Source organism: Rhinichthys klamathensis, unplaced genomic scaffold, assembly GCF_029890125.1.
Source record: "Rhinichthys klamathensis goyatoka isolate OS25496 unplaced genomic scaffold, OSU_Roscu_1.1 h1tg000491l_1, whole genome shotgun sequence".
Classification (NCBI taxonomy): Eukaryota; Metazoa; Chordata; class Actinopteri; order Cypriniformes; family Leuciscidae; genus Rhinichthys; species Rhinichthys klamathensis.
This window is the reverse complement of record NW_026606977.1, coordinates 1,196,164-1,220,549: the sequence shown is the minus strand read 5'-3', so window position 1 is coordinate 1,220,549 and position 24,386 is coordinate 1,196,164. Positions and strand designations below refer to the sequence as shown.

General features: G+C 37.9%; 1 protein-coding gene across 5 annotated transcripts in view; it reads left to right on the top strand.

Moving 5' to 3' along the window:
• Positions 1-23,928, top strand: part of zgc:66433 (uncharacterized protein LOC321250 homolog) — a 46,241-nt gene extending 22,313 nt beyond the window's left edge. For 2 of the 5 annotated variants that reach the window (XM_056237644.1, XM_056237646.1), the window contains 11 exons: positions 1,657-1,825; positions 1,960-2,092; positions 4,899-5,057; positions 9,232-9,291; positions 17,202-17,360; positions 17,562-17,667; positions 18,244-18,623; positions 19,630-20,866; positions 22,278-22,390; positions 22,814-22,901; positions 23,604-23,928. In XM_056237644.1, the coding sequence (XP_056093619.1) occupies positions 1,657-1,825; positions 1,960-2,092; positions 4,899-5,057; positions 9,232-9,291; positions 17,202-17,360; positions 17,562-17,667; positions 18,244-18,623; positions 19,630-20,866; positions 22,278-22,390; positions 22,814-22,901; positions 23,604-23,767 (2,768 nt within the window). In that variant the 3' untranslated portion in view covers positions 23,768-23,928. The remainder of the gene's footprint in view (positions 1-1,656; positions 1,826-1,959; positions 2,093-4,898; positions 5,058-9,231; positions 9,292-17,201; positions 17,361-17,561; positions 17,668-18,243; positions 18,624-19,629; positions 20,867-22,277; positions 22,391-22,813; positions 22,902-23,603) is intronic. The other 3 variants (XM_056237645.1, XM_056237647.1, XM_056237648.1) reach the window with 3 other exon arrangements.
• The last annotated feature ends 458 nt before the right edge of the window (positions 23,929-24,386 follow it).

Below are 24,386 nucleotides of genomic sequence, written 5' to 3'. Positions count from 1 at the left end.
CAACCTACACTGAAAACCTTCCAGTACAAATATATAAACATTCTTAAGTCAAGATACATTTACTTGAGATGCAAAACGATGATATTAAGTCTTGTTTTCGGAGAAAATTTTATCAAAATGAAGTCGGTTTACACTTAAAACAAGACAATCTGCCAATGGGGTCAGAAAAATAAATAAAACTGAACTCAAAGGGAAAACAAGATTAATTCTCTGACCCCACTGACAAATATTTTATTTTGATCATTTATTATTTTCTTCAGAAAACAAAAATTCATTTTGCTTCTCAAGTAAATGTATCTAAGCATGTTTAGATATTTGTACTGAAAAACAAGACAAACATACTAAGTAAGAAATTCATTTTGCAGTGTAGTTATTCACACCACGTTACATTTACATTCATGCATTTGGCAGACACTTTTATCCAAAGCGACTTGCATTGCATTTCAAGGTACACATTTACATTTCTTATCAATTCTTGCTTTCCCTGGGAATCAGACCCATGACATTGGTGTTACAAGCGCCAACGCTCTACTGTTTGAGCTGCAGGAAAGTCTGTAGCATCATGTAACATCTATATCTGCAATACACACTGGCAGCTCATTTTCACAGGGTTTAATTTATTATTATGTTGACTTGACTGGAACATGAATTATCTACGTATAGATATCTATGATAAAAACAAGAATGTTTTTGTATTAAACTCAACTGCATCATTGAATAACTCAGAAATCACATGATTTAACACTAAGGGCCAGATTTACTGACAGCTTTCGCCAGCGCAAACCCTCTTTTGGCGTTAAAAACTACCGTCAGGATTTACTAAAGACACGCAGTGAAGAATTAGCGCTGAAAAGTTGTGGACAGTGTTATTTTTGTTATTTAGAATATTTAAATGAATCAAGCAAGGTAATCATACTAAGGTTTGCGCTCGTCAATTTACTGGTATTTGTGCCATTTATTTAATGCCCCAAAAAAGCATGTCTTAAACCAGACGCTAATTCACGCTGATTAGATTGCGTTGGTCATTATGGAAATGATCCGGCTGCGTCAGTGTTTAACTTTCCACTCCCATCGGCGCTTTTATGGGATTGCGCTCTCACGCTAATTTGCCCTGTTTAGTAAACCTGGCCCTAAATGTTAAACTACAGGAGATCAGTTGTGTGCTAGACAGTATTGTTGTGTAAAATTATTTCAATAATGCAATTAGGACTTTATTGGCAATCTGAAGATACATTAGTATTATATAAGCACCCAAGAGAGAATATTTAGAAGTCTACAATGAAAGTTTGTTAAATAGGTATCATATAAACACATTTTAATGGATGATTTGAACCATTTAAGGGTGCTGTCAGTGTCAGATGTACTTTACCAGGGTCAGTAGGACTCCTCACTTTACTTGCTTGACCCCGTTACAAGTGGTATTTGTGTCATAAATTACAAGGTGATTGTTTAAACATGCTGTATATATAATTTCCAAGAATTGGGGGCCAGTAAACATGATTGTCTGCCAGTTGAACTTATTTTGTTTAGATAAGTGAACATTGACTAATTGACAGCATGTGTTCAGTGTTTGCTGTATGCAAGCCTCTCACAAAAGCCAAGATTCTCTTTTAGTGGTACTCATTTAAATATGTTTCTGTTTTGTTTTCACTCCAGGGAAAAAGAAGTCCAAATTCCAGACGTTCAAGAATTTTTTTGTGAAGAAAAAGAGGAAGGAAAGTCCTGCTCCATCGGGCGAGAGTGGCTTGAAGGCCAGTCAGTCGAGTGATGATGTCAACACCTCCGAGCCAACTATCAGCCACGCTAACAGTGACAATGACCGGGGGTGAGGGAATAAAGTTATTACTAGACTTCATTTCTAATATTTCTATTACTATCTGTTTTCATCACATGCTATATACAGTATTAAACATTACCAATGCTATATGACATTTAAACATCACTATCTTTCATTCAAAGATCCAAGATCAACTTGGGAAACAAAGCCATGTCACATGATAGTGTCTTCGTTTCTGATTCGCCCTTATCAGAGACTAATGAGGGTCTGGGGGCGTCCCAGGACAGCATTCATGGGAAAGTGAAATCTTTACAGGTATTCAGAGGCTGTTATAATTTATTCAATTATGAACTGTAGGCATGTCGCGATTATTGGTTTAAAGTGGTCATGACATGGATTTTTTTTTTTTTTTCGTTTACAAAACAATCAAATTTCTCTGAACAAACATATAATCCTGCGACGCGATTAGGGACGCCATTAAAAATAAACCATCCACTTGTACCTGTTGCTGGGATCCTTCTGAATCTATAAAGAAATGAGCAAATAAGCTGTTCAAACTGGAAGCGTCAAAGCATCCTTTACACTTCTATTTACTCTACCGTTGGTTCTCTTGTCGGCAGACTCAAGCGCGTGGAGTAAAGTGAGCGAGCATATGTATACTGTATCCAGTGTAGACAGCGTAAGGGATTATAATGGAGTTTATTTGCTTTTGACGCGGCGTGACGCTCACGTTCAGTGTAGGCAAGTGTGGCCTATGGTGTGATGATGTATATCTATTCGTCGATGTCATATGCAAATGTATTTCCCCGTGTGAAATCACAGATCCCGCAACATCAAAACAAACCGTTTTTTCGAGCTTGATTAAATAAATGCTTTGTTTATAATGAAGAGGACTAAGCTCTGAAACTTGCTGGATGTTTTAATGGTACAAAGGCCAATTTGATTCCTCATGTCATGACCCCTTTAATCGTCTGATCGTATATTCGATCTAATGAGGGTTTGTGGGTTTACACGTGTGTGTGTGTGTGTACTCTTTAGTTTCACAATCTGTTCAATTTGACAACATTGTTTTTACTTCTGAGTGGCAGGCGTAAGGGAATGATGCTTTTTTTTTAAACACGAGATGCATAATACTGTGGAATGGAGACCCTAAACATTAAAGTGACATGGTGATTAAAAAAAATTAGATGGGAGGAAAACTTTTATATCAATGCTTTTGCGTTCTCTCGCAAATAATTTGTGATCCCCCGGGAAACTTTGTGTTCGCTTGCAAAACTTTTGAGTTCTTTCTGAGCAAATGCAGTTCCTTGGGGGAACACAAAACCTTTGCGAAAGAACACAAAAGCATTGACATGTTTTTTTTTTCTTCATCTCGCACTTTTTCCATCACCATTTCACTTTTCCTCAAAGTAGACAATTTGAAGTTAAAAAAAACGGGGGGAAAAACCCATTAAAGTCTGCATGAAATGGATGTTGCGATAGTCTTTTCTTCCCTATTGTGACGTATATCTGAGTGAAGCAACTTCTCAAACAACAACAAATGTAGGGCGGGGCTTGATTTTGTCAATGTGGAATTGATTGGATGATTGGATGACTGTGGTTTGCTATTGGTTGATCTGATTTGAGTGACGGGTTGTATCGCCGTCACTCCAGTAGAGAAGAGATGATGCTGCATGAGGGAGGGGAAGTTATTTTGATTAAAGATTGAGAGGACACATGATGTGCAGGGATAAGTCATCTTTACTACATGCTGCAATATTTCACAAAAAAATAAGAATTGTCAGTTTAGACTTCATGGTGACTTTCAGGCTGTTTGTGTGCTCAGAGAGGGTGTGTATAAGTATATTCACTTTCCTGTCCTCTTTCTTTAATGAGTATTAGTGATGGCAATTCACTGGACTTTGGTATAAAATTAGCAAGTCTGATCCTCAAGACACAGAGCCTGAGATTTTCACTGTTGACATTTTGCCACCAGCCCAATCTTGGCGGCAGGGATCATTGTCAATGTCACTGAAAGACAGGATAAACACAAGACCAAACCAATGTGAGCTACAAAATGGCTTTTAAATGTGTAGGTGATGTTCAATTAGTCTGTAAACCTTACGTGTATTTACATCATCAATAATGTATCAGCACTTGAAATAGTCACCAGATGCCCACAAAAATGTGCTTGTCTCGTCTGTGTCTTGGCATTGATTAAATGCTACTTAGCGTAGCCTTCTCAATGCGGTTAGCGTATTACCCGTAGACATTCCGGATAGGCACTTTGTCATGAGCCAGACATGAAAGTACCTCAGTAATGAAAGTTAACAGTCCATTAAGAGAGGAATCAACATTTCACCCACTGTTTGAAAGAAGCAGATCATCTGTGAATAGCTGAGACTAGGCTGAATGAATTTCTCCGTGGTGTTTGAATGCACTGGCTTTTAGCCTTGATTTAAAATGATTTTATTTTTATTTATTTTATTAAAGGACAGTTCAGACAAAAAAAAAGTTATCAAACACTACTTTTCTAAAGGTTTGGGGTCTGTAAGATTTTTAAATGTTTTTGAAAGAAGTCTCTAATGCTCACCAAGGCTGCATTTATTTGATCAAAAATACAGTAAAAACAGTTATAGTGTGAAATATTATTACAATTTAAAACAACTGTTTTCTATTTGAAAATATTTGAAAATGTTATTTATTCATGTGATGCAAGTGTCACATGATCCTTCAGAAATCATTCTAATATGCTGATTTGATGACCAAAGAAACATTTGTTATTATTATCAATGTTGACAACAGTCGTGCTTATTCATATTTTTGTGTAAACCGATACATTTTTTTTTTTCAGGATAATTTGATGAATAGAAAGTTCCAAAGAACAGCTCTTATTTGATATAGAAATCTTTTGTAACATTATAAATGTCTTTACTGTCTCTTTTGATCAATTTAATGTATCCTTGCTGAAAGACAGTATTCATTTCTATAAAAACAATCATACCAAGCCCAAGCTTTTCAACAGTAGTGTATACTCAGTCTCATGTCAACACATTCATTTACCTTACCCTTAAATTACTATGTAGTAGTATAGTGTGATTGATCTGTTTGAAGAGTTATTGACGTTCTGTCCCGTCTGTAGCTGCAGCTGAAGCATGCGATTTGTCTGGGCTCGCCTCCATCACTCCTCTGCGGGAGGAAAGGAGAGGACGCTGGGGCTTTTTCTGATGACGATGGTCTTCCCTGCAGCCCACCGGAGTATTCCAGCCTCCACACTGTGCTGACCACACCTCTTCACACGGTACTCCTCTCAGCACCGTTTTCACACTCATGCATTCCTGTAGCACTGATATAGTTTCGATTTGTGAAATGCACAAAATGCTGAAATGTGTCACACAAACAAATGATCAGAAACCTTGTTAAAAATAAACTTCAGTCACTCGTTTCTAACGTTGAGATCCCCCAGAAGGATCTGCAGAGAGCAGCACTACAGGTTCGACAGACTTTTACACGTTTTACTCGTATTATTAGTTGTACTGGTGTTTTTAAAGGCCCCCTGAAATCCAAATTTAAAGGGATAGTTCACTTTGAAATAAATTTTTGGTATGTTTTAGCTTACCTCAAGGGCATCCAAGAAGTAGGTGTCTTTGTTTCCGCAGTAGTTTCAATTTCGATATTTTTAGGTCAAACCGTTCTTGTCTGTCAGTCATATAATGCAGGTCTATGGTCACCACCTCAAAGAGCATGCACAGAGAAGTCCAAATTAAACATGATTTAATGACTCGTAAATGTAAGTACACATTGATGGCCTAAGACACGAAACTAGCGGTTTGTGTGAGAAAACGAACAGTACCGTATTTATATCGTTTTTACCTCTTGTAAACACAGCCACGTCCAAGTAGGGATGTAACGATTCACTCATCTCACGATGCGATACGATTCACGATACTGGTTTCACGATACGATTTTCTCACGATTTTTTTAACAAATGCGATTTAAGACAAAAGTGTCCCTTTTATTATTTCTCAGACAAAATGCTGCACATTTCTTTTTAATTTAAAATATATTTGTCAAATAATAAAACTACATTAAAAAAATTCCCTTCAAGGTTGTTTCAACTCAGTCTTTCTGTCTGTTTGGTCAAGAGGCTGGACACTGGTACCTTCGCACACTATGTAAAAGACTGTGTAAAATTAGTAGTACCAGATTGACAGGGGTTTTACATTGTAATAAAGGCAAGATTCTAATTTTGTTATAATTTGTATCATTACACTAGTAAGAGTAAAAAAAAAACACATTTAGAGAAAGAGATAGTAAAATAAATACAACACCTGGTTGCCACGGAAACACTGATGCACCTTGTGATCTCCGTGGCTCTCGCAATTGTAGTATTAATGACTTTTACATGAAAACGGAGGTGACTGGTGTTACTCACGGTGGTGATTATTATTAGTCTACGGAAAGTCAAAATGCCGCCACACCTCTGATTTGAATGAGTCAACGTCAACATCTACGCTTGCCGTCGCCAAAGCCATGTCTACTGTTTGACGGCACGTGCACACCAGTCTATGGCACACACTGGTGCGGCGCGAGCGGAGCAAACCGAGCGTTTTCAGTTCATTCCTATGGAAGTTGAGCTTGGCTCACACAAGATCAAGTTCCATGAATGAAGTGAAAACACTCGCTAGCTTCACGCCAGTGTGTGCTCGCTGCTATTGTGCTATTGTAAAGCGAGGTTCACAACTTCACAGTAGGCTATAGTAAACGCGCCCTGCTGTTTAAAACGTGTATCGCGATTCGTTTAACATTTCAACCGACTTGAATCGTCACACATTTTTATCGATTTTCAACCGGTTGCGAGTGAATCGTTACATCCCTACGTCCAAGTGATCTGAGGGCGCGGGCGCTTCGGTCTTTTCCGGAAAGCGCCGGAAGTGATCTCTCGCGCGTGTACGTCACTCATTGTTTACACAGAACAGAGATTGTAGGTAAGACGGCTAATTAAAAGGGTACTAATTTGCGCTTATCCGGGATGTTTAAACCGTCGTAAAAGAAAACAATTAAAAAAAATAAAAAATAAAACAATTGTATGAGTGACGTACACGTGCGAGAGATCACTTCTGGCGCTTTCCGGAAAAGACCGAAGCGCCGGCGCCCTCAGATCACTTGGACGTGGCTGTGTTTACAAGAGGTAAAAACGATATAAATACGGTACTGTTCGTTTTCTCACACAAACCGCTAGTTTCGTGTCTTAGGCCATCAATGTGTACTTACATTTATGAGTCATTAAATCATGTTTAATTTGGTCTTCTCTGTGCATGCTCTTTGAGGAAGTTACCATAGACCTGCATTATATGACTGACAGACAAGAACGGTTTGACCTAAAAATATCAAAATTGAAACTACTGCGGAAACAAAGACACCTACATCTTGGATGGCCTTGAGGTAAGCTAAAACATACCAAAAATTAATTTCAAAGTGAACTATCCCTTTAAGTTTTTTAGCTTTAAGGTTATGAATAAGCTGGTGTTTTCCAAAACAATAACAAAATTTGCATTTAGGAGATATAAGCATTCACAACTTACAGTCTCTCACTTCCGCTAAAATGGAAGTGAGATTTTTCCACAGAAATTCCACAGATTATTATGACACCACCGTGGACTTCAGCTTCTCATCACATCTTCTCATCACATCTTCTGTCCAATCAAATGCTCTCTAGAATTTAAAGCGTCCCGCGACTCCCTATGCTATAAATATCACCTAGCCAAAGCGACTGTTGACGCGTCATGGAGAAATATGGGTTGGAGTTGTGTGTTCGGTTGCTCAAACGCTCAAGTTTTATTCTGTTTTCCAACTGTACGTTGGTTAAGAATGATATGGCTAGAATTTATTCACACCTCTACTATTGAATCCAACGTATCATCAGCGCTCGGGTTCGCTTCCATGGTGCTGTCAAGTACAACTTGCAGTCTGTGAGGTAAACTAAACGCTATTGGCTATTTGAAAAGGGGGAGGGGCCTCAGCTTCCTGTTTCGGAGGAAATTATGTCAACGCATCACACAAAGCTGCGCGTTCCAAGGCACTTCAGTGGGCCTTTAAATAAAAATATCTATCCTACTTCTTTATTAGCTTCCCCTGAATGACTAGTTTCAATACATGTTCTTTTTTTCCACTGGGGAGTAAGCTTTGAAAGCATATTTGCATAGTTTGAATAGCTTTTCCATATGAAAAGAAATTTTGATTTCTTGATGAAAACCACACCTATTATGCTTCTTTTGATCGTACCTTTCCTTTAATGTGTAACATTGCTGCTTGTAGATGTAACAAATCTGCAAAGTTACAAAACACAAAGTCCACGCCAAAGAGAGTGAATCTCTCCAACAGAAAACACTCGCCTGAAACGCCTCGTTTGTAGCCCTGCCATTATTTCCGTGACTTTGCGATGTCACACATTTGCATAATGTCACCTTCTGGCTGCTTTAGCCGCCTTTAAAGAACAGTTGGACGAGTGATTGATGTCGAGGAGGAGATGCTATTTTTTCACTGCGAGGACAGAACATTGCATGGACTTCCAATTGCGACGCCTTAGTTAACATAATACTTTTTACAGCTGCTTATGAAGCCTCGGGAGCTGAAACGTGATTATGGACATTACATTTCCAACACACGCTTTAAGCAGTTGACCAGTCACAACACACTGGGCCAGCTGACCAATCAGAGCTTTTCGGAAAAAAATGGGCTTTAAAGAAACAGGAGTGTTTCAGGCAGAGGGAGAAAAGAGGTGCTGCAACAAAAGTACAGTATTAGAAAAATTTGTTTATAAACTTCAAATCACGTGAATATTTTCTAGCAGAACCCAAAAATCTAATTATGAACTTGTAAATGAGCATGTTATGGGGACTTTTAGCAATTTATTTGCTGCCAGTACTGGTTATTTATAACATCCAGGGTTTTTTTCACACAGATTTTGAAGCTGTTTTCTCATAACCAGGGTTTACTTTCATCACCGAATCGAACCACATAGAAAGTCAAGTAATGAGACGCACTGTGATGAACGTGTTCTGCGAGCGTGGGTATTTTTGGCTCTGTGAAAAGCGTGTAAGAGCCTCAGACATCACGAGGCATGATTGAAAAGACAGGAAGCTCCCTGCTGAGTTCTGTAACAGGATTAGGTGCCGTGCCGTTCCCCTCGCTCTACCTGAAATCTTTTCAGAGATGTACACAGTCCCCGTCCTCACCTTACCCTGAACCTCTTTCCTCTTTCATTTAGAAAATCTAGTGTGGTTGGGAGGAATGTTTGATCAGCTGCAACCTAAATATTTTAGGCCTGACTATCAGACCAGTAAAACTGTATATCAGGCAAGCATATTGCTGTGATACTGATTAAATATCTAAGTAATTTTATTAAGGAAAACATGGTTTATGTCAAACATTCAAACAGGAAATGATTGTAATATGTGTCTATATCATTGCAGTCGGTGGATTTGACCCAGAGTTCCTTGAGCATGGAGGCATCAGACAGTGAAGATGATCAGGTGACACATGCAGCACACATGGATCACTTAACCCTTCATATGCCAAATATAGGAAATGCCTGGATGGTCTGTGAATGACTTTTAGCTTGTATTAAAGGGATAGTTCACCCAAAAATGAAAATTCTGTCATTTACTCATCCAAACCTGCATGACATTCATTCATCTTCACAACACAAATGAGAGATTTCTGTCCCAAATATGGTAAACGGAAATTCAACCTCACTAACCTCACTGGCTCTCGCGTGTCAAACAAGCACGTTTGAGCGTCCGATTACCATATTTGATGTGCTCTATGTATGTGTGCTCATCAATTATGAGAGCATGAGACAGTGACATAAACCACACAAAATCAGTTTAGAGCAAGCAGACTGAAACGGATTTCCAGAAATGCTATTTGAATAGGATTTCAAACCACATGTGAATGTTGCCTGTGTTTCATGTGCCTTTTTTTTTTTTTTCGTTCACACTTTCTAAATGTGATCGGATTCCAATCGGATTTGCACAAACATCGGAATTGGATTGAAAGTCAGATAAAGTCTCAAGACCAGAAATGGATGGGTCAGATAAGAGAGACATCCAGCAATAAACACACACTTTTGTTAGTAGTACTTTTTCAAATCAGTAGCTTGACTCTAGCCTATTTTTTAAATGATGTTTTATTAACAAAGTTTGGGAGTAACACATTCAAATGATCTATCCAATCAGCATGAGAGGAGGCCTATTTATACGCAGCCGACTCACCTATGATCTCCATCCGCCACCCCGACGACTCACTCTTGGCTGAATCTTATCCCAGCTAGGGATACGGGGTGGGGGAGTACTCTGGGTTCTGGCCAAAATACCAAGCTCGGAGCCCTCTCCTCGGACAGCACGCCAAATACGCATACTGTTTTACTCCATCTCATTATTTGTAAGTGTGAACTCGAGAATAGCCCGTTGCTGAATTTTCTGAGAAATGGTTTCGAATTATTTGTTTTGCGGGTGTCACTTAATATTCATGCATTTAAATGGGACTTAGTTTTCCAAGTAATGTTTTGAATCGCTTCTGGTGATTTGAATTGAGTGTGGATTCAGACTCTTGACATGTTTGGAATGTACCTATAAAGTCCAGCACTGGAGAGAGCCATACTTACCCTGAGAATGTGCTTATCTGCTGTTGTTTTGGCTAGTTAGGATAGTGTAGAACTAAGTGTTGTGTTATCAGTGGTATTTACAGATACTGACATGTGTTCAGAACAAGTACTTTCACAGTCAAAGGTATATGACAGGACACTGCTTGTATCTAGTAGTAAGTTACATTTGAATTTTTAAATAAATTGACACGCATCTCACCAGCAACTATCCAAGACTGATCCAAAACAATCTCAAAGCACTGAAAAACATGCACTTTTGGATTCGTCTTGTTGCCAGGGCTTAAAATAGCTGTCATGTGTTTGTGTTATGCAATGCTTTGAGCTGGACCAGAGGTTGTTTTGAGAAATTGGGTTTTGGGAAATGTAATACTTGTTGGATTTTCTTTCTAAATGAGAATTCATTTTTCATGCATGTTACTGTGTATATATGCAGTATATATGTGTATATATTATACAGTATACTGTATATAAACAGATCAAAAGTTTGGGGTCGGTAAGCTTTTTTAAAGGGGTGATGAACTGAGAAATCAAATTTTCCTTGAGCTTTTGACATCTAAGAGGTCATCAAATTATAAGAATATCCTGTAAGTTTCAGAACTGAAAACGTCCTTGTTAGTCTAATAAAAGCTTTAATTGACACCAGGCTCAGCAAACGACTCGTTTTTCAAAGTGGGGAACTATGACGACCAGTGTTGGGCAAGTTACTTTTAAAAAGTAAATAGTTACAGTTACTACTTACTTCTTCCAAAAAGTAACTAAATTAGTTACTCAGTTACAAATTTTAAAAGTAACTAGTTACTTAAGAAAGTAACTATTGCGTTACTTTCAAGTAAAATTACATTTTAAATGCTCAAATGTGACCCCACCTCTACCCCTATTTAACGGAACTTAAAACACATGTGCATGTTCAATTATTTATGATAAATCTGAATTTTATAATGAAATGGACACTTAATACAATACATTATTAACAGAAACATGAAACATTGTACACACATCTAAAAAAAATGTTGCCGGTGGACAAAGTGAGACTAGCCTCCAATCAAATGCCATGTATGTAGATATTATGTTTATATGGATCAATGCAAATAACACAATAGATGTTTTGGAACTTTTGATATTTATTGCCCCTCAACAGGCCACAACTGGGCAAAATTAAATTAAGCTTGTTAAGCTGTGGAGTTATATGTTCTCATTAACTATATGTTTCTTACTGTTATTTTGTTTTTACTTTATGCTATTGACGGTTGTATACTAAAAATGTGCAAGAGTTCATTGTGCGCATGTGTGAACAAATGGGGACTTTTATTTTGACTCAGCTTGTGTTCCTTCCTTGAGATGAATGTCGTGCTGTTGCTCCCTCGTGCACTGATGTTATGCCAGCGCATTGAGATGAAAACTAACAAATAAATAACACTGAGAAATTGTATCTGGATTGTTCTTTAGTGGATGGATGATCGCAACATATTGTGCATGGACATGACGGACGGAAATGAAAACTTAACATAAGCAATATACCATTTAGAGAAGGCTACTTTTGGATTATTTGGGCTCGTCGGCATACCTGTCTCTCGTTGACTGACTGGCTTGTGTTGTTCGTTGTGTGTCCTGTCCTGTCCGACTATGCGTTATGATGGGTCGTTCGCAATTCATGAGCGTTAGCTGTTAGTGATGATGGGTCGTTCGCGAATGAGCGTTAGTGATGATGGATCGACTCGTTCGCGATTCGCGAATGAGCCGACTCTTTTAGGTGAACGTCGGTAGCTGGCTCGCATATCTGAAGAGCCGACTCTTACAAATTTAGCCTATAGAAATTAAATAATTATGTAATAAAAATTGAAATATTATAGTCAAAGTCATTTAAAGAGCCGTTTGTGAGCCAAAAGAGCCGGCTCTTTTCAGTGAGCTGAGTCAAAAGAGCCGAATGCCCATCACTACTATGTGTGCTTTAGAACACCCGCCCAACTCTACCTCTGATTGGCTTACAATTACATTTTACTCTACCTCAGCCAATCGTCAGCATGTATGCGCTTGTCTCGTGCTCTGCCCACTAACTAAGGAAGAACAGTAAAAAAAAGTATTTGCCTCTCGCTCGGAGATCTAGTTGGTCTGATGAAAAAAAACAGCTTCATCAGTTATAGTAACGCGCCGCATTTTTTGGCAGTAACGGTAACGGCGTTATTAAGATGAGAAGAGTAATCAATTAGATTACTCGTTACTGGAAAAAGTAATGCCGTTAGTAACGGCGTTATTTATAACGCCGTTATTCCCATCACTGATGACGACAAAGAGGATAAAACACCACCCCCGCAGAAGAAGATCGACGCCTACTTCAACACGGCTGGTTTAGCCCCGCCCACCGATTCGCGCATTACACGAAACTCATTATAATATGCAAAACTGTTATCCACTCACAGCAGTGGGCGTTTACTTCCAAGTCTTCAATGCGAGACGCCCATAAAAACCGAGCGTTTTTGAGCTAGGCTCATAACTAGGGTAGAAAATAGCCTATTACTTAAAAACCAAGCGAACGTCATAAGTTGACCTCAGACAACAATATAAAACAATTTAAAAGCCAGTTCATGACCCCTTTAAGTGTTTTTGAAAAAAGTATTTTATGCTCACCAAGGCTGCATGCAAATCTGAATTTTCAGCATCATTACTCCAGTCTTCATTGTCACATAACATGATCCTTCAGAAATCAATCTAATATGCTGATTTGCTGTTATCAATGTTGAAAACAGTTGTGCTGCTTAATATTTTTGTGTTATTAATAGAAAGTTCAAAAGTACAGCAATTATTTAAAATAGAGATGTTTTTAATTATGTTTTGCATTTATTGTCACTCAGCTCTCTAGATATTATATGAGCATTGGCCATTAACACCCTAATTAGTTGATCTCTACTAAAAGTTCACAGCATTGTTGAGTCCTGCCTGTCCATTTCGGGGTTACGAGTGAAGTAGGCGTGTGGTCTGAAAAGCATTCCAGCGGTTCACCCTCGCAGCCTGGCTGTCTGCTGGAAATGGGATATTCCAGCAATCTGGGTCAAAACGGCTGCCAAGCTGGACCTGAGCACTGCACAAACACACTGCTGCCTCACATTCACACCAATTCCTAACAGTGCACTGTAAACACCATGTTAATGCATGTTTTTCCACCTGCAATAGTGTTCATAAATGTTGATGCCCTTATTTTGAAGTCTTATGAAGAATATTGATGTTATATTTTACTGCAGGCACTAATGGTTTTATGTTGCCACAGAGTTCAGTATGAAAATATGCATGAAACCTTCCTTCAATAGGATAATTATAGTTATTATAGTTAAATAAAGCTAAAACCATAAAAACATTTTTCTTACTTGAAATAAAATGTAAAAAAAAATCAGCTAGTTCCTAAGGAAACATTTCTTATTTTCATTCAGGGTACGTTTGCACGACAACGATGTGCTAAAGACTTAAAAAGTTGTCCCTTTGTTTTTCGTGTACAGATTACAACATTGTCAAAAAGATCCTCGAAAATGATTAAAAACGCTGTATTATGCTGCCAGGCCAGTAGTTGCCAATTTGTAAAGAGTAAGACCATAATACGCATGCACATGATGTCACTGTTTTCACAAATTTGCATTTTTGACAATAACGGAATCGGTTTCTTGCACTTTGAAACCTGTTTTCAAAAGTTTGCATTATAGGCCCCCAAAACGCCATTGTGTAGGTGGTTTGAAACATAGTGGTGCACGATATATCGGCCGATATGGTCAATTTTTTTACACATCGGTATCGTTCCGATGTCAAAATAGGGCCGATGTGAACAGGCCCGTAATCATTCCTGTGTATTTGACGTGCGTGTAGATGTGAGTGCGGGGGCGGGGATGTTTGTTTTTGCACGAGGGCATTTTACAAGCGCAAGTCCTGTCAGTTTAAACATCAAGAGCAAGAAGACTGGAACTTGCGCGCTGTTTTCTGTCAGCCTTACTAAGGCATATTTTTGTCCCACCAAAGCCTTATTTGACCGGTGAGTGATGTAGATGACTGACTCCGTCTCCTGCGCTTGTTTAACTCAGAGAACGAGCAGAGAGAGTGAAAGTCTTGCTCTCTCTCCCTCCCTCGCTCATATTAATGAATTGAGTTGACTGAATATCTTTGTGAATACACAATGGTAAAAGGTCGGAAGACCGAAGTTTTTTTTTTTTTTTTTTTTTTAACTACCGCTGGTTGTGAATTGTGCTAAAATAACGTTGCCTTATCTTCTCCGAAAAGCTTTCCACACATTCAGATGACATAAACCACACTTTCAATAAAAAAAAAAAAAAATCTATCTAGTGATGAAATGTTTTCTGTGTCGAGACAAATCTTGTGCGATGTCCTAACCCAGATAGCACACGTACGTCTGCAAGATGTCTGTTAAAGATCACTTCATCTGGAAAGCATCTGCTGTTTACTAACATCTGATAGACATCTTTAAGATGTCAGTTTAACATACATTCTAAATCATTACATCTTAAAGACATCTTCTAAACGTCTATTTGACATCTAACAGGAAACGTCCTATAGACGTATTGCAGATGAGCAAACACTCTAAATAATACATCTTCCAGATGTAAACATGCACATCAAATAGACGTCTCTGTGATGTACACTCACCGGCCACTTTATTAGGTACCCCATGCTAGTAACGGGTTGGACCCCCTTTTGCCTTCAGAACTGCCTCAATTCTTCGTGGCATAGATTCAACAAGGTGCTGGAAGCATTCCTCAGGGAGTTTGGTCCATATTGACATGATGGCATCACACAGTTGCCGCAGATTTGTCGGCTGCACATCTATGATGCGAATCTCCCGTTCCACCACATCCCAAAGATGCTCTATTGGGTTGAGATCTGGTGACTGTGGAGGCCATTTTAGTACAGTGAACTCATTGTCATGTTCAAGAAACCAATTTGAAATGATTAGAGCTTTGTGACATGGTGGAAGTAGCCATCAGAGGATGGGTACATGGTGGCCATAAAGGGATGGACATGGTCAGAAACAATGCTCAGGTAGGCCGTGGCATTTAAACGATGCCCAATTGGCACTAAGGGGCCTAAAGTGTGCCAGGAAAACATCCCCCACACCATTACACCACCACCACCAGCCTGCACAGTGGTAACAAGGCATGATGGTTCCATGTTCTCATTCTGTTTACGCCAAATTCTGACTCTAACATCTGAATGTCTCAACAGAAATCGAGACTCATCAGACCAGGCAACATTTTTCCAGTCTTCAACTGTTCAATTTTGGTGAGCTCTTGCAAATTGCAGCCTCTTTTTCCTATTTGTAGTGGAGATGAGTGGTACCCGGTGGAGTCTTCTGCTGTTGTAGCCCATCCGCCTCAAGGTTGTGCGTGTTGTGGCTTCACAAATGCTTTGCTGCATACCTCGGTTGTAACGAGTGGTTATTTCAGTCACTGTTGCCCTTCTATCAGCTCGAACCAGTCTGGCCATTCTCCTCTGACCTCTGGCATCAACAAGGCATTTCCGCCCACAGAACTGCCGCTCACTGGATGTTTTTTCTTTTTCGGACCATTCTCTGTAAACCCTAGAGATGGTTGTGCGTGAAAATCCCAGTAGATTAGCAGTTTCTGAAATACTCAGACCAGCCCTTCTGGCACCAACAATCATGCCAAGTTCAAAGTCACTCAAATCACCTTTCTTCCCCATACTGATGCTCGGTTTGAACTGCAGGAGATTGTCTTGACCATGTCTACATGCCTAAATGCACTGAGTTGCCGCCATGTGATTGGCTGCTTAGAAATTAAGTGTTAACGAGCAGTTGGACAGGTGTACCTAATAAAGTGGCCGGTGAGTGTACGTGTGCTGTCAGGGAAACTGCCTGGATAATCACACAACGTGTGCCGTGGTCCGTTAATGACACGTCCGATTCGCGAACTAATGACTCCTTTGAACCGATTCACTTGTGACATGGTTAAAAACAACTGATCTGGCCAACACTGAACTCAAGAGACATAAATCGGAAACACTTTACAATAAGGTTCCATTTATTGAAGTCTAGTTAACTACATTAGTTAACATTCTATTAATATTAGTTTCTATGCGGATTAATCCATGACAAAACCACCCCAGTCTTTCTAGAATGATTCATTCTTTCCAAATAGAGCTATTCAAGTCATCTGGTGAAATTGTTTTTATATCGCAATGTCATTTTTTACCAATATCGTGCAGCCCTAATCCTCGCTATGCGTTTTCTATACAGAGATATCGACATCGGTAAATATCGGCCATAACAGTAATATTAATATCGGTTATCGGTATCGGTATCAATTTTCACATCGGTGCATCATTAGATTAATATCTAATGATACTAAAATAACACTGGTCTTCAAAGGGGGGGAAAAAACATACAGGGGAATCGCAACAATGCCAATATAACCTACAGTTGTTTCTGCTGGAGAAGCTTTTGTTTGCGTTTCATTCAGAGAGGAAATAGCTGAGGACAATCATCATCATCGGTCATGATGTGGTGGTGTCTGTTTTTATCATGGTTCGTGCTGTATGCATGAGTGACCTTGCACAAGAATCGTCTCTGCTATATGATGCCACTCTGGTTTGCTGGCGGTTAAGAGTAGGAAGGAAATACTTTTGAATACGACCATCTATTTAAAATCGCAAGCCACATATGGAAGTTTTGGTGGGAAGTGGTTTAAAAAAGAACTTGTAGTTGTAAACAAATCAGTTGTGGAATGTAACCGTGATTTATATGTCTGTCTTCTTTGTCGTATAAAGATGTCTTATGAAGCTTCTTCGAGACCCGCCACCCCTCAGGGGTCCGTCCCCGTGGACTTCAGCCTTCCCGCCAGCTCTGTGTCCTGCTTAGACAGCTCAGCTGCCCGTCACCGCATCGCCGTCAATGCCAACGCTCGTGCCAAGAGGAAACCTGCCAGCGTAAGATTCTTCACATCAAACATTCATACTCTTCCATTATTTATGTTGGCCCATCATGTCAGGCCAACGAGCTGTTAGTGATGTTTTATTCTTATATAAGATGTCTTTTTTAACATTTCAAAGAATAGTTCATCCAAAATGCTTAATTCTGTCATCAGCTTGTGTTTAGTGGTTGAACTGTGTGCGCTGCCTTATGTTTAGAGGGAAATGCTGGACAGGAGAAGAGACCTGAGAGAGAGAGTGCTGCTCAGAGACACAGAAGACAAACTACGGATGGTTACGACTTCGGGAAAGGAAGAACGTGAAGGTATGTCGCCGGGCAAATGTTTGGCCAGATTAAGATTTTTCTTAATGAAGGCTCTCCAAGGCTGTATTTATTACATCAAAAATATAGTAAAAAGAGTAATATTGTGAGATATTATTACAATTTAAAACAACTGTTTTCTATTTGAATATATTTTAAAAATGTGATTTATTCCTGTGATCAAATCTGAATTTTCAGCATCATTACTCCAGTCTTCAGTGTCACATGATCCTTCAGAAATCATTCTAATATGATGATTTGATGCTCATGAAACATTTATTATTATTATCAATGTTGAAAACAAGTGCTGCTTAATGTTTCTGTGGAAACTGTGATTCACTACCATTTAAAAGTTTGGGGTAAAAAAAAGAAGAAATTAATATATTATAAATGTTACACAAGATTGTAGTAAAAAATTGTAGTAATATTTCACTGTTTTTTTTACTATATTTTTTATCAAATAAATGCAGCCTTGGTGAGTATAAGAGAAACTTTTAAAAACATTTTAAAATCTTACTGACCCCAAACTTTAGAACAGTAGTGTATAGTAATTCAATAATTGTTATTCTGTTGTTCAAATTGGTCTAGATTTGGTTAATGATTCAGACCCTGAGTCCTGTGCTTCCGGACTCGAGGAAGATGAAGAGGAAGAGGAAGTGACTGACTCCAGCCTGTGTCACAAAACCTCTCCAACATCCTCCATCTCAGCAGAGAGCGTCTCTGAAGGAGAGGAACATGTCCCTGCCGAGGATCACGTCCCCAAGTCTGAGCTCCCAGAGTCCTCTTGGGAGAGTCCAGTAACACTTGATCTGCAGGCTGATGACTTCCTGTTGGACACAGGATGTGAGGTCGTTCCTGAGGAGCAGGGGTCATTGCTGGAGGAAGTGTTGAGCTCCCTGAAGAGTCCTCTTGTGTCAGGACTAGCACTGGAGCATGAGAACATGGTTCTTCAGAGTGAGGTACAGCACATTCAGTGGAAGATTGCATTTGTATTTATGTTGGATAAATATGGTTTTTGAAAAAAAAACTTTAATGTTTAAATGTATCACTGTAAAATTGTAATACAATTAAATCCTAACATCTTAAATACATGAGTGTACATATCTTAATCATCATTTTTTTTACAAATATAAATGATGTACTCATAGATCTCATTAACAGTCATGACGGGTCTGTGGGGGGTCGTCTCTATGATATCATTTCCTGATTTGTTATTGTTTTGTGCATGTTCATTGCACCACATCACTTTGATTTGGCAGACAAATGCTTTTCAAATGTTATTTTAACTCCCTGTTTTAAGAAGTATTCTTTCTTAATAAAATAATGTTTATTTATTATACATTTGAATTCAATATTATTAATAATATAGCATAATATATTGTACAAAATAATGTAGTATTTTAATATAGTGATAATAAAATATTGTGCCAAACTGCTCAATAAGAAATTCACATTTGTATGTAGGCGGTTGCAGTGTTATTATCATTAACCAAAATTAAAACTATTAAAAACATTTCTGTTAAATTAAATGAATCTGAAATGAAATAAAATATTATTTTTAGTTGAAAAACTCAACGAAAAGAAGTTTAGGTTCAAGCACTAAAATGATTTACTGGAAATAAATACAAATTCAAATATTTTTTCAACCTAAATAGCAATATTACAAAAAAAATAAAAAAATAATAAGTCACATAATTAAATTACAATCAACATAAAAAAATATATAAAATAAAAGCTAATTCAAAATATTGATAAAAATATGAAAACTAAACTAAACAACTAAGCACTGGGCAGTTGTTTCATCCTGACATTTTTTTTAACTTTATTCCCCCAAAAATATGAAAATTGTATGTTCAAGTCAGTTATGTATGAATAAAATGTTTATGTATTTTTGATGCATAACGTCATTGACCCACATATTAATTTGAACTCGTGAATTGTAACTCTCGTGCTTGTTTTTTGTAGGTGAAAGACATAAACAGTGGGAGTGTGGTTTCTCAGCTTGAAGAAGATGATCTTCTCGATCCCTCAAACCCTATAGTGACCCCAGAGGAACCGGCTCATCTGCCTGACTCGCCCCCAGAGTCTCCTGTGGATTCAGAAGAGATCTCAGAGGAGACCACAGAAGAAGAGGAGCTGCTAGAAGACTCCGAGTCTGCTGATGAAAGCCTCCGAGTGCCTGAAGCTGATGCTGACAAACAAGTGGACACGGCCAAAGAGGACCAAGAGTTCTTTCAATCGCCAAAAGCTTTCGCGGTAACTGTGAAAGAAAGAGACGAAGATGAGGTACATGAAGATGTTGTTGAAGAAGAAGCTGAACTGGAGAGAGAAACCAAAGACGGTGGAGACGGTGTTGAGAAAGAGGAGGCGGTAGAACCTGAGAAACCCGAGAGCTCTGCGAATGATGAACCTCAAGGAGCTGGAGGTCAGAGACAAGATGAGACTTCAGTTGACCACAGGGAATTGGTGGAAGTCAGTGTTGAGAACGTTTCTGAATCTGATCAGACAGTCAGAGATGATATCTGGAGCTCAACAGAGACCACAGAAGACTCTGAGGTCCTTCTTTCTACGGCACTCGAGAGTCCAATTCTCCACTCTCAGTTCTCCAATGCTTCGATGTGTCCTCTAGAGCAGGAGGAGGAAGCTGAGTCCGGTGAGCCAGACGTGTCTACAGAGCCTCAGGAAGAGTCTTCAGAAAAACGTGAGGTTGTTTCCGAGCATCAAGATCAGCCGGTTCTTGAGTCGCCTACAGGAGAACCAAGGAGCAGCGCTGAGGGTCGACCTCGCTTCACCATCGCCCCTGCGTGGCAAAGGTCACAGTTTTCTGGAGGAACCCAAGAGCAGACCGTCTCGCTGCCAGAGACTAATGCTTCATCTCCTCAGACATATGAACTCTTTACTCCCGTAAAAGAGGAACGACCCGTGCCAGACGGAAGTCGAAGTTCCCCATCGCTTCCCATGCAGAGAGAGACGATCCATGTTCACCACGAAGAGACGAGCCCAGAGAACCCGTTTGGCGTGCGCTTGAGAAAGACTCCCGTTCTGCACCGTTACGGTCTAGATGGAGAATCATCTCGGACACACACCGAGGCTTCAGGGGCGCAGGAGACACCCGATCAGGACCAGAACGCCAGGAAGCCCGTCTTGCCAAACAAGCCTGATCTGATAGTTGACGCTGTGATGTCGGCCAGGAAAATCCCAGGTACCTCCATTCTTAAAAAGCTGACTGTGTGCCAACAAAATGAGATTTAAATCTTCAAAATATGATACATTTACTTTAGTTGCAACATTAAATGAAATACTTTTTCTCATAATTTATAAGATCTAGTCATTAAAAAAATTAATTAAAATCTTATTGTTGCTACTTTACTGTAAATTAAATTTAAAAAATATATTTTTTATATTAATTTTACAACTAAAGTAAATTTATCATTTAGATATTTTAGATATTTGTATTGAAAATATAAAAAATAATTATAATGATTACATTTAATTGCAATTTATATCATTATTAAATAATAAATATCAATGTAAAATGGGATGATTGCAAAATCTATAATGCTGATTTGTAGTTAATAAAGTTAAGATCTAGTCATTAAAAAAATTATTAAAATCTTATTGTTACTTCTTTACTGTAAATTAAATTTTAAAAAATATATTTTATATTAATTTTACAACTAAAGTAAATTTATCATTTAGATATTTGTACTGAAAATATAAAAATAATTATAATGATTACATTTAATTGCAATTTATATCATTATTAAATAATAAATATCAATGTAAAATGGGATGATTGCAAAATCTATAATGCTGATTTGTAGTTAATAAAGTTAAGATCTAGTCATTAAAAAAATTATTAAAATCTTATTGTTACTTCTTTACTGTAAATTAAATTTTAAAAAATATATTTTATATTAATTTTACAACTAAAGTAAATTTATCATTTAGATATTTGTACTGAAAATATAAAAATAATTATAATGATTACATTTAATTGCAATTTATATCATTATTAAATAATAAATATCAATGTAAAATAGGATGATTGCAAAATCTATAATGCTGATTTGTAGTTAATAAAGTTAAGATCTAGTCATTAAAAAATTAATAAAAATCTTATTGTTACTTCTTTACTGTAAATTAAATTAAAAAATATACTGTATATTTTATATTAATTTTACAACTAAAGTAAATTTATCATTTAGATATTTGTACTGAAAATTTAAAAATAATTATAATGATTTCATTTAATTGCAATTTATATCATTATTAAATAATAAATATCAATGTAAAATAGGATGATTGCAAAATCTATAATGCTGATTTGTTGTTAATTCAGTTTAGAAAATGTTTGCGTTCCTTTGGTATTTATTTTGCAGGCACTAATTGAAATAATCAACAACAACTTAACGGCATTTGCAATACATTTAACTTGCATAACTTGACCTAAATAAATAAGATTAGGAAGAATATTGGAAATAATACAGGGCAGGACTTTATTGCATTGATCAGGATTTGACTAGATCTTGAAAAATTGGTTATTATATTATTGTTTAGCATTATTTTTCTCTTCCATTTTATGTCATGAAAGAATATGATGTCCTTTTCAGATGCGGTGGGCAGAATATCTGCCGGTAGCTCTGAGTCTCCGAGCTGGATCTCTGTGGCCAGACAGAAGCAGAAGAACTTCATGGAGACCTCAGCTGAGAAACTTCCCTCACAGGTGTGTTTCATATCATCAACACAAATGTGTCATGTTCAGTCTTGCCCGGTTCTCAAGGAGGTGCTTGAAAACGGTCTTAGCATCACGAAGCAACAGGACGATCAGATTCACACACACGAACACATCCTACTTTGTATTTCCCAAGATGCAACATGCAAAGATGACAGTGTTCAGTGACGTTTTAATGAAGTGAATCAAGCTCTGTTCTGAAACCGAGTGAGGTTTCATTTCAGTTAGTGCGCCGACTCATTTTCTGTGGTAATTCATATTTTCAGATACCAATGTAATCGGTAGGGTTTGTATTGAACATCCCTGAACATCCCTTTCAAAGATTCATCTACATTTTCCTTCATGGCTCTTTTGTTCATTTCTGAAATACTGTTTATTTTCACTTATATTTAATATGTATCCACTTGTTTTCAGGGGGAAGACAAAAGACCGGATTCACCGAGCAGTTTATCAAATCCAGTCACCAAAGAGCAACTAGCACAGCCGTGTTCACCTTTACAAGGTAATAATCTCTCCAGTAGTATCAGCAAAGCTTCTCTGGATTTAGGTTTGTTCTGTTGGGTCTGAAATGTGCAGCGACCTGCAAAGTTACAAAATGTGGTTTTAATCTCTTAATAGCATGAGGTTGTGTTGTAAGCTTCGGGTGAAAAGGGAAATGATATCAATAAATGTCTGCCCCCTTGTGGATATTTATTGTAACTCTCTAAAATCAATCTAAATTAACCTGACAAATATAACAATAGTCACACAAAAAAATTAATTGAACCTTTAGACAAAATATTTCTTATAAAAACAGCTCATATATATATATATATATATATATATATAAATAAACTAAAGAAAAAAGTTGTATTACCCTATACAGTTTGATATAATGAGAATATGGAGCTCATATTTGAGGAGGAAAAACACCTCAATTTGATTCAGAGGCCCAAACTGAGCCGGAATTTGTTTCAGATATTATTTATTTAACCAAAAAGTATGATGCAATTCTGATAGCTTGTAACTAACTCAATGAGATCTTTATAAGTATATAGCAGACTACTTGCATAAAATGCATATAAATATCATTTCTCACTCTATATCTCTCAATAGTATGTCTTTATCTTTAAAGCAGCTCTGGAGAAAACAGTGAGATGTAATAAATGCTGTATAAAGGAAGATGACTAATATGAGCTGTTTTGCATTGTTTTTGAATGAACAGTGTGCTGCTCCCTGGAGCTCTCCAACACGTCCATGCTAGAGAAGGAGAGCAAGAGAAGCGCTGACCCGTCCGCTGCGCCTCTGGCCCAGGACGAGCCCCCCTGGCTGGCTCTCGCCAAGAAGAAGGCCAAAGCCTGGAGTGAAATGCCACAGATTGTCCAGTGAAAGCTCAGCTGGCGTATGGACTTCAGAAGCATTCACAGGATGACACTTCACTGACTTTCTCATCTATATGTGCACACACACGTGAGCAGTAATAGGAAACATATACAGCCTAATTTTGCTTAATCAGACCGGTGTCGTTTATTTTTTGACGTCAAAAAGAATATAGATACACTGTAGACTGGGGCTTATGGGTAATACATTGTATTTGTATTATGATTTGTTTGTTTTTTAAACGGACTGTTTAGTCACAGGACTGAGTTAGTCATTCGGATGGAGTGCTTTAAACTGAGGAATGAGTTTCGCATCCTAAAAAGCCCGTTTGAAACTGATGATCCGCCATCAAAGCGGTGTTTTTATTTAGGGCCGTGTGAATGAACACCTTCACCGCTCTTTACTAAGTAACTTTGCTATGTTATGCTGTAGCCTTTAACGTTAGTAACACAGTTATCATGAATGGAGCTGAAGGTGTCTTTGTATTTATTTATCTCACTCTTGTATGTTTTATGTATTTTTGTATTTACGTGCACAGTTTTGTGACTTGTACATAAAATGTGAACTACCAAAAAAAATCCAGAAAAATAATAAAATGGAGTCGTTTATTTGATCCGTCCAAAGATAC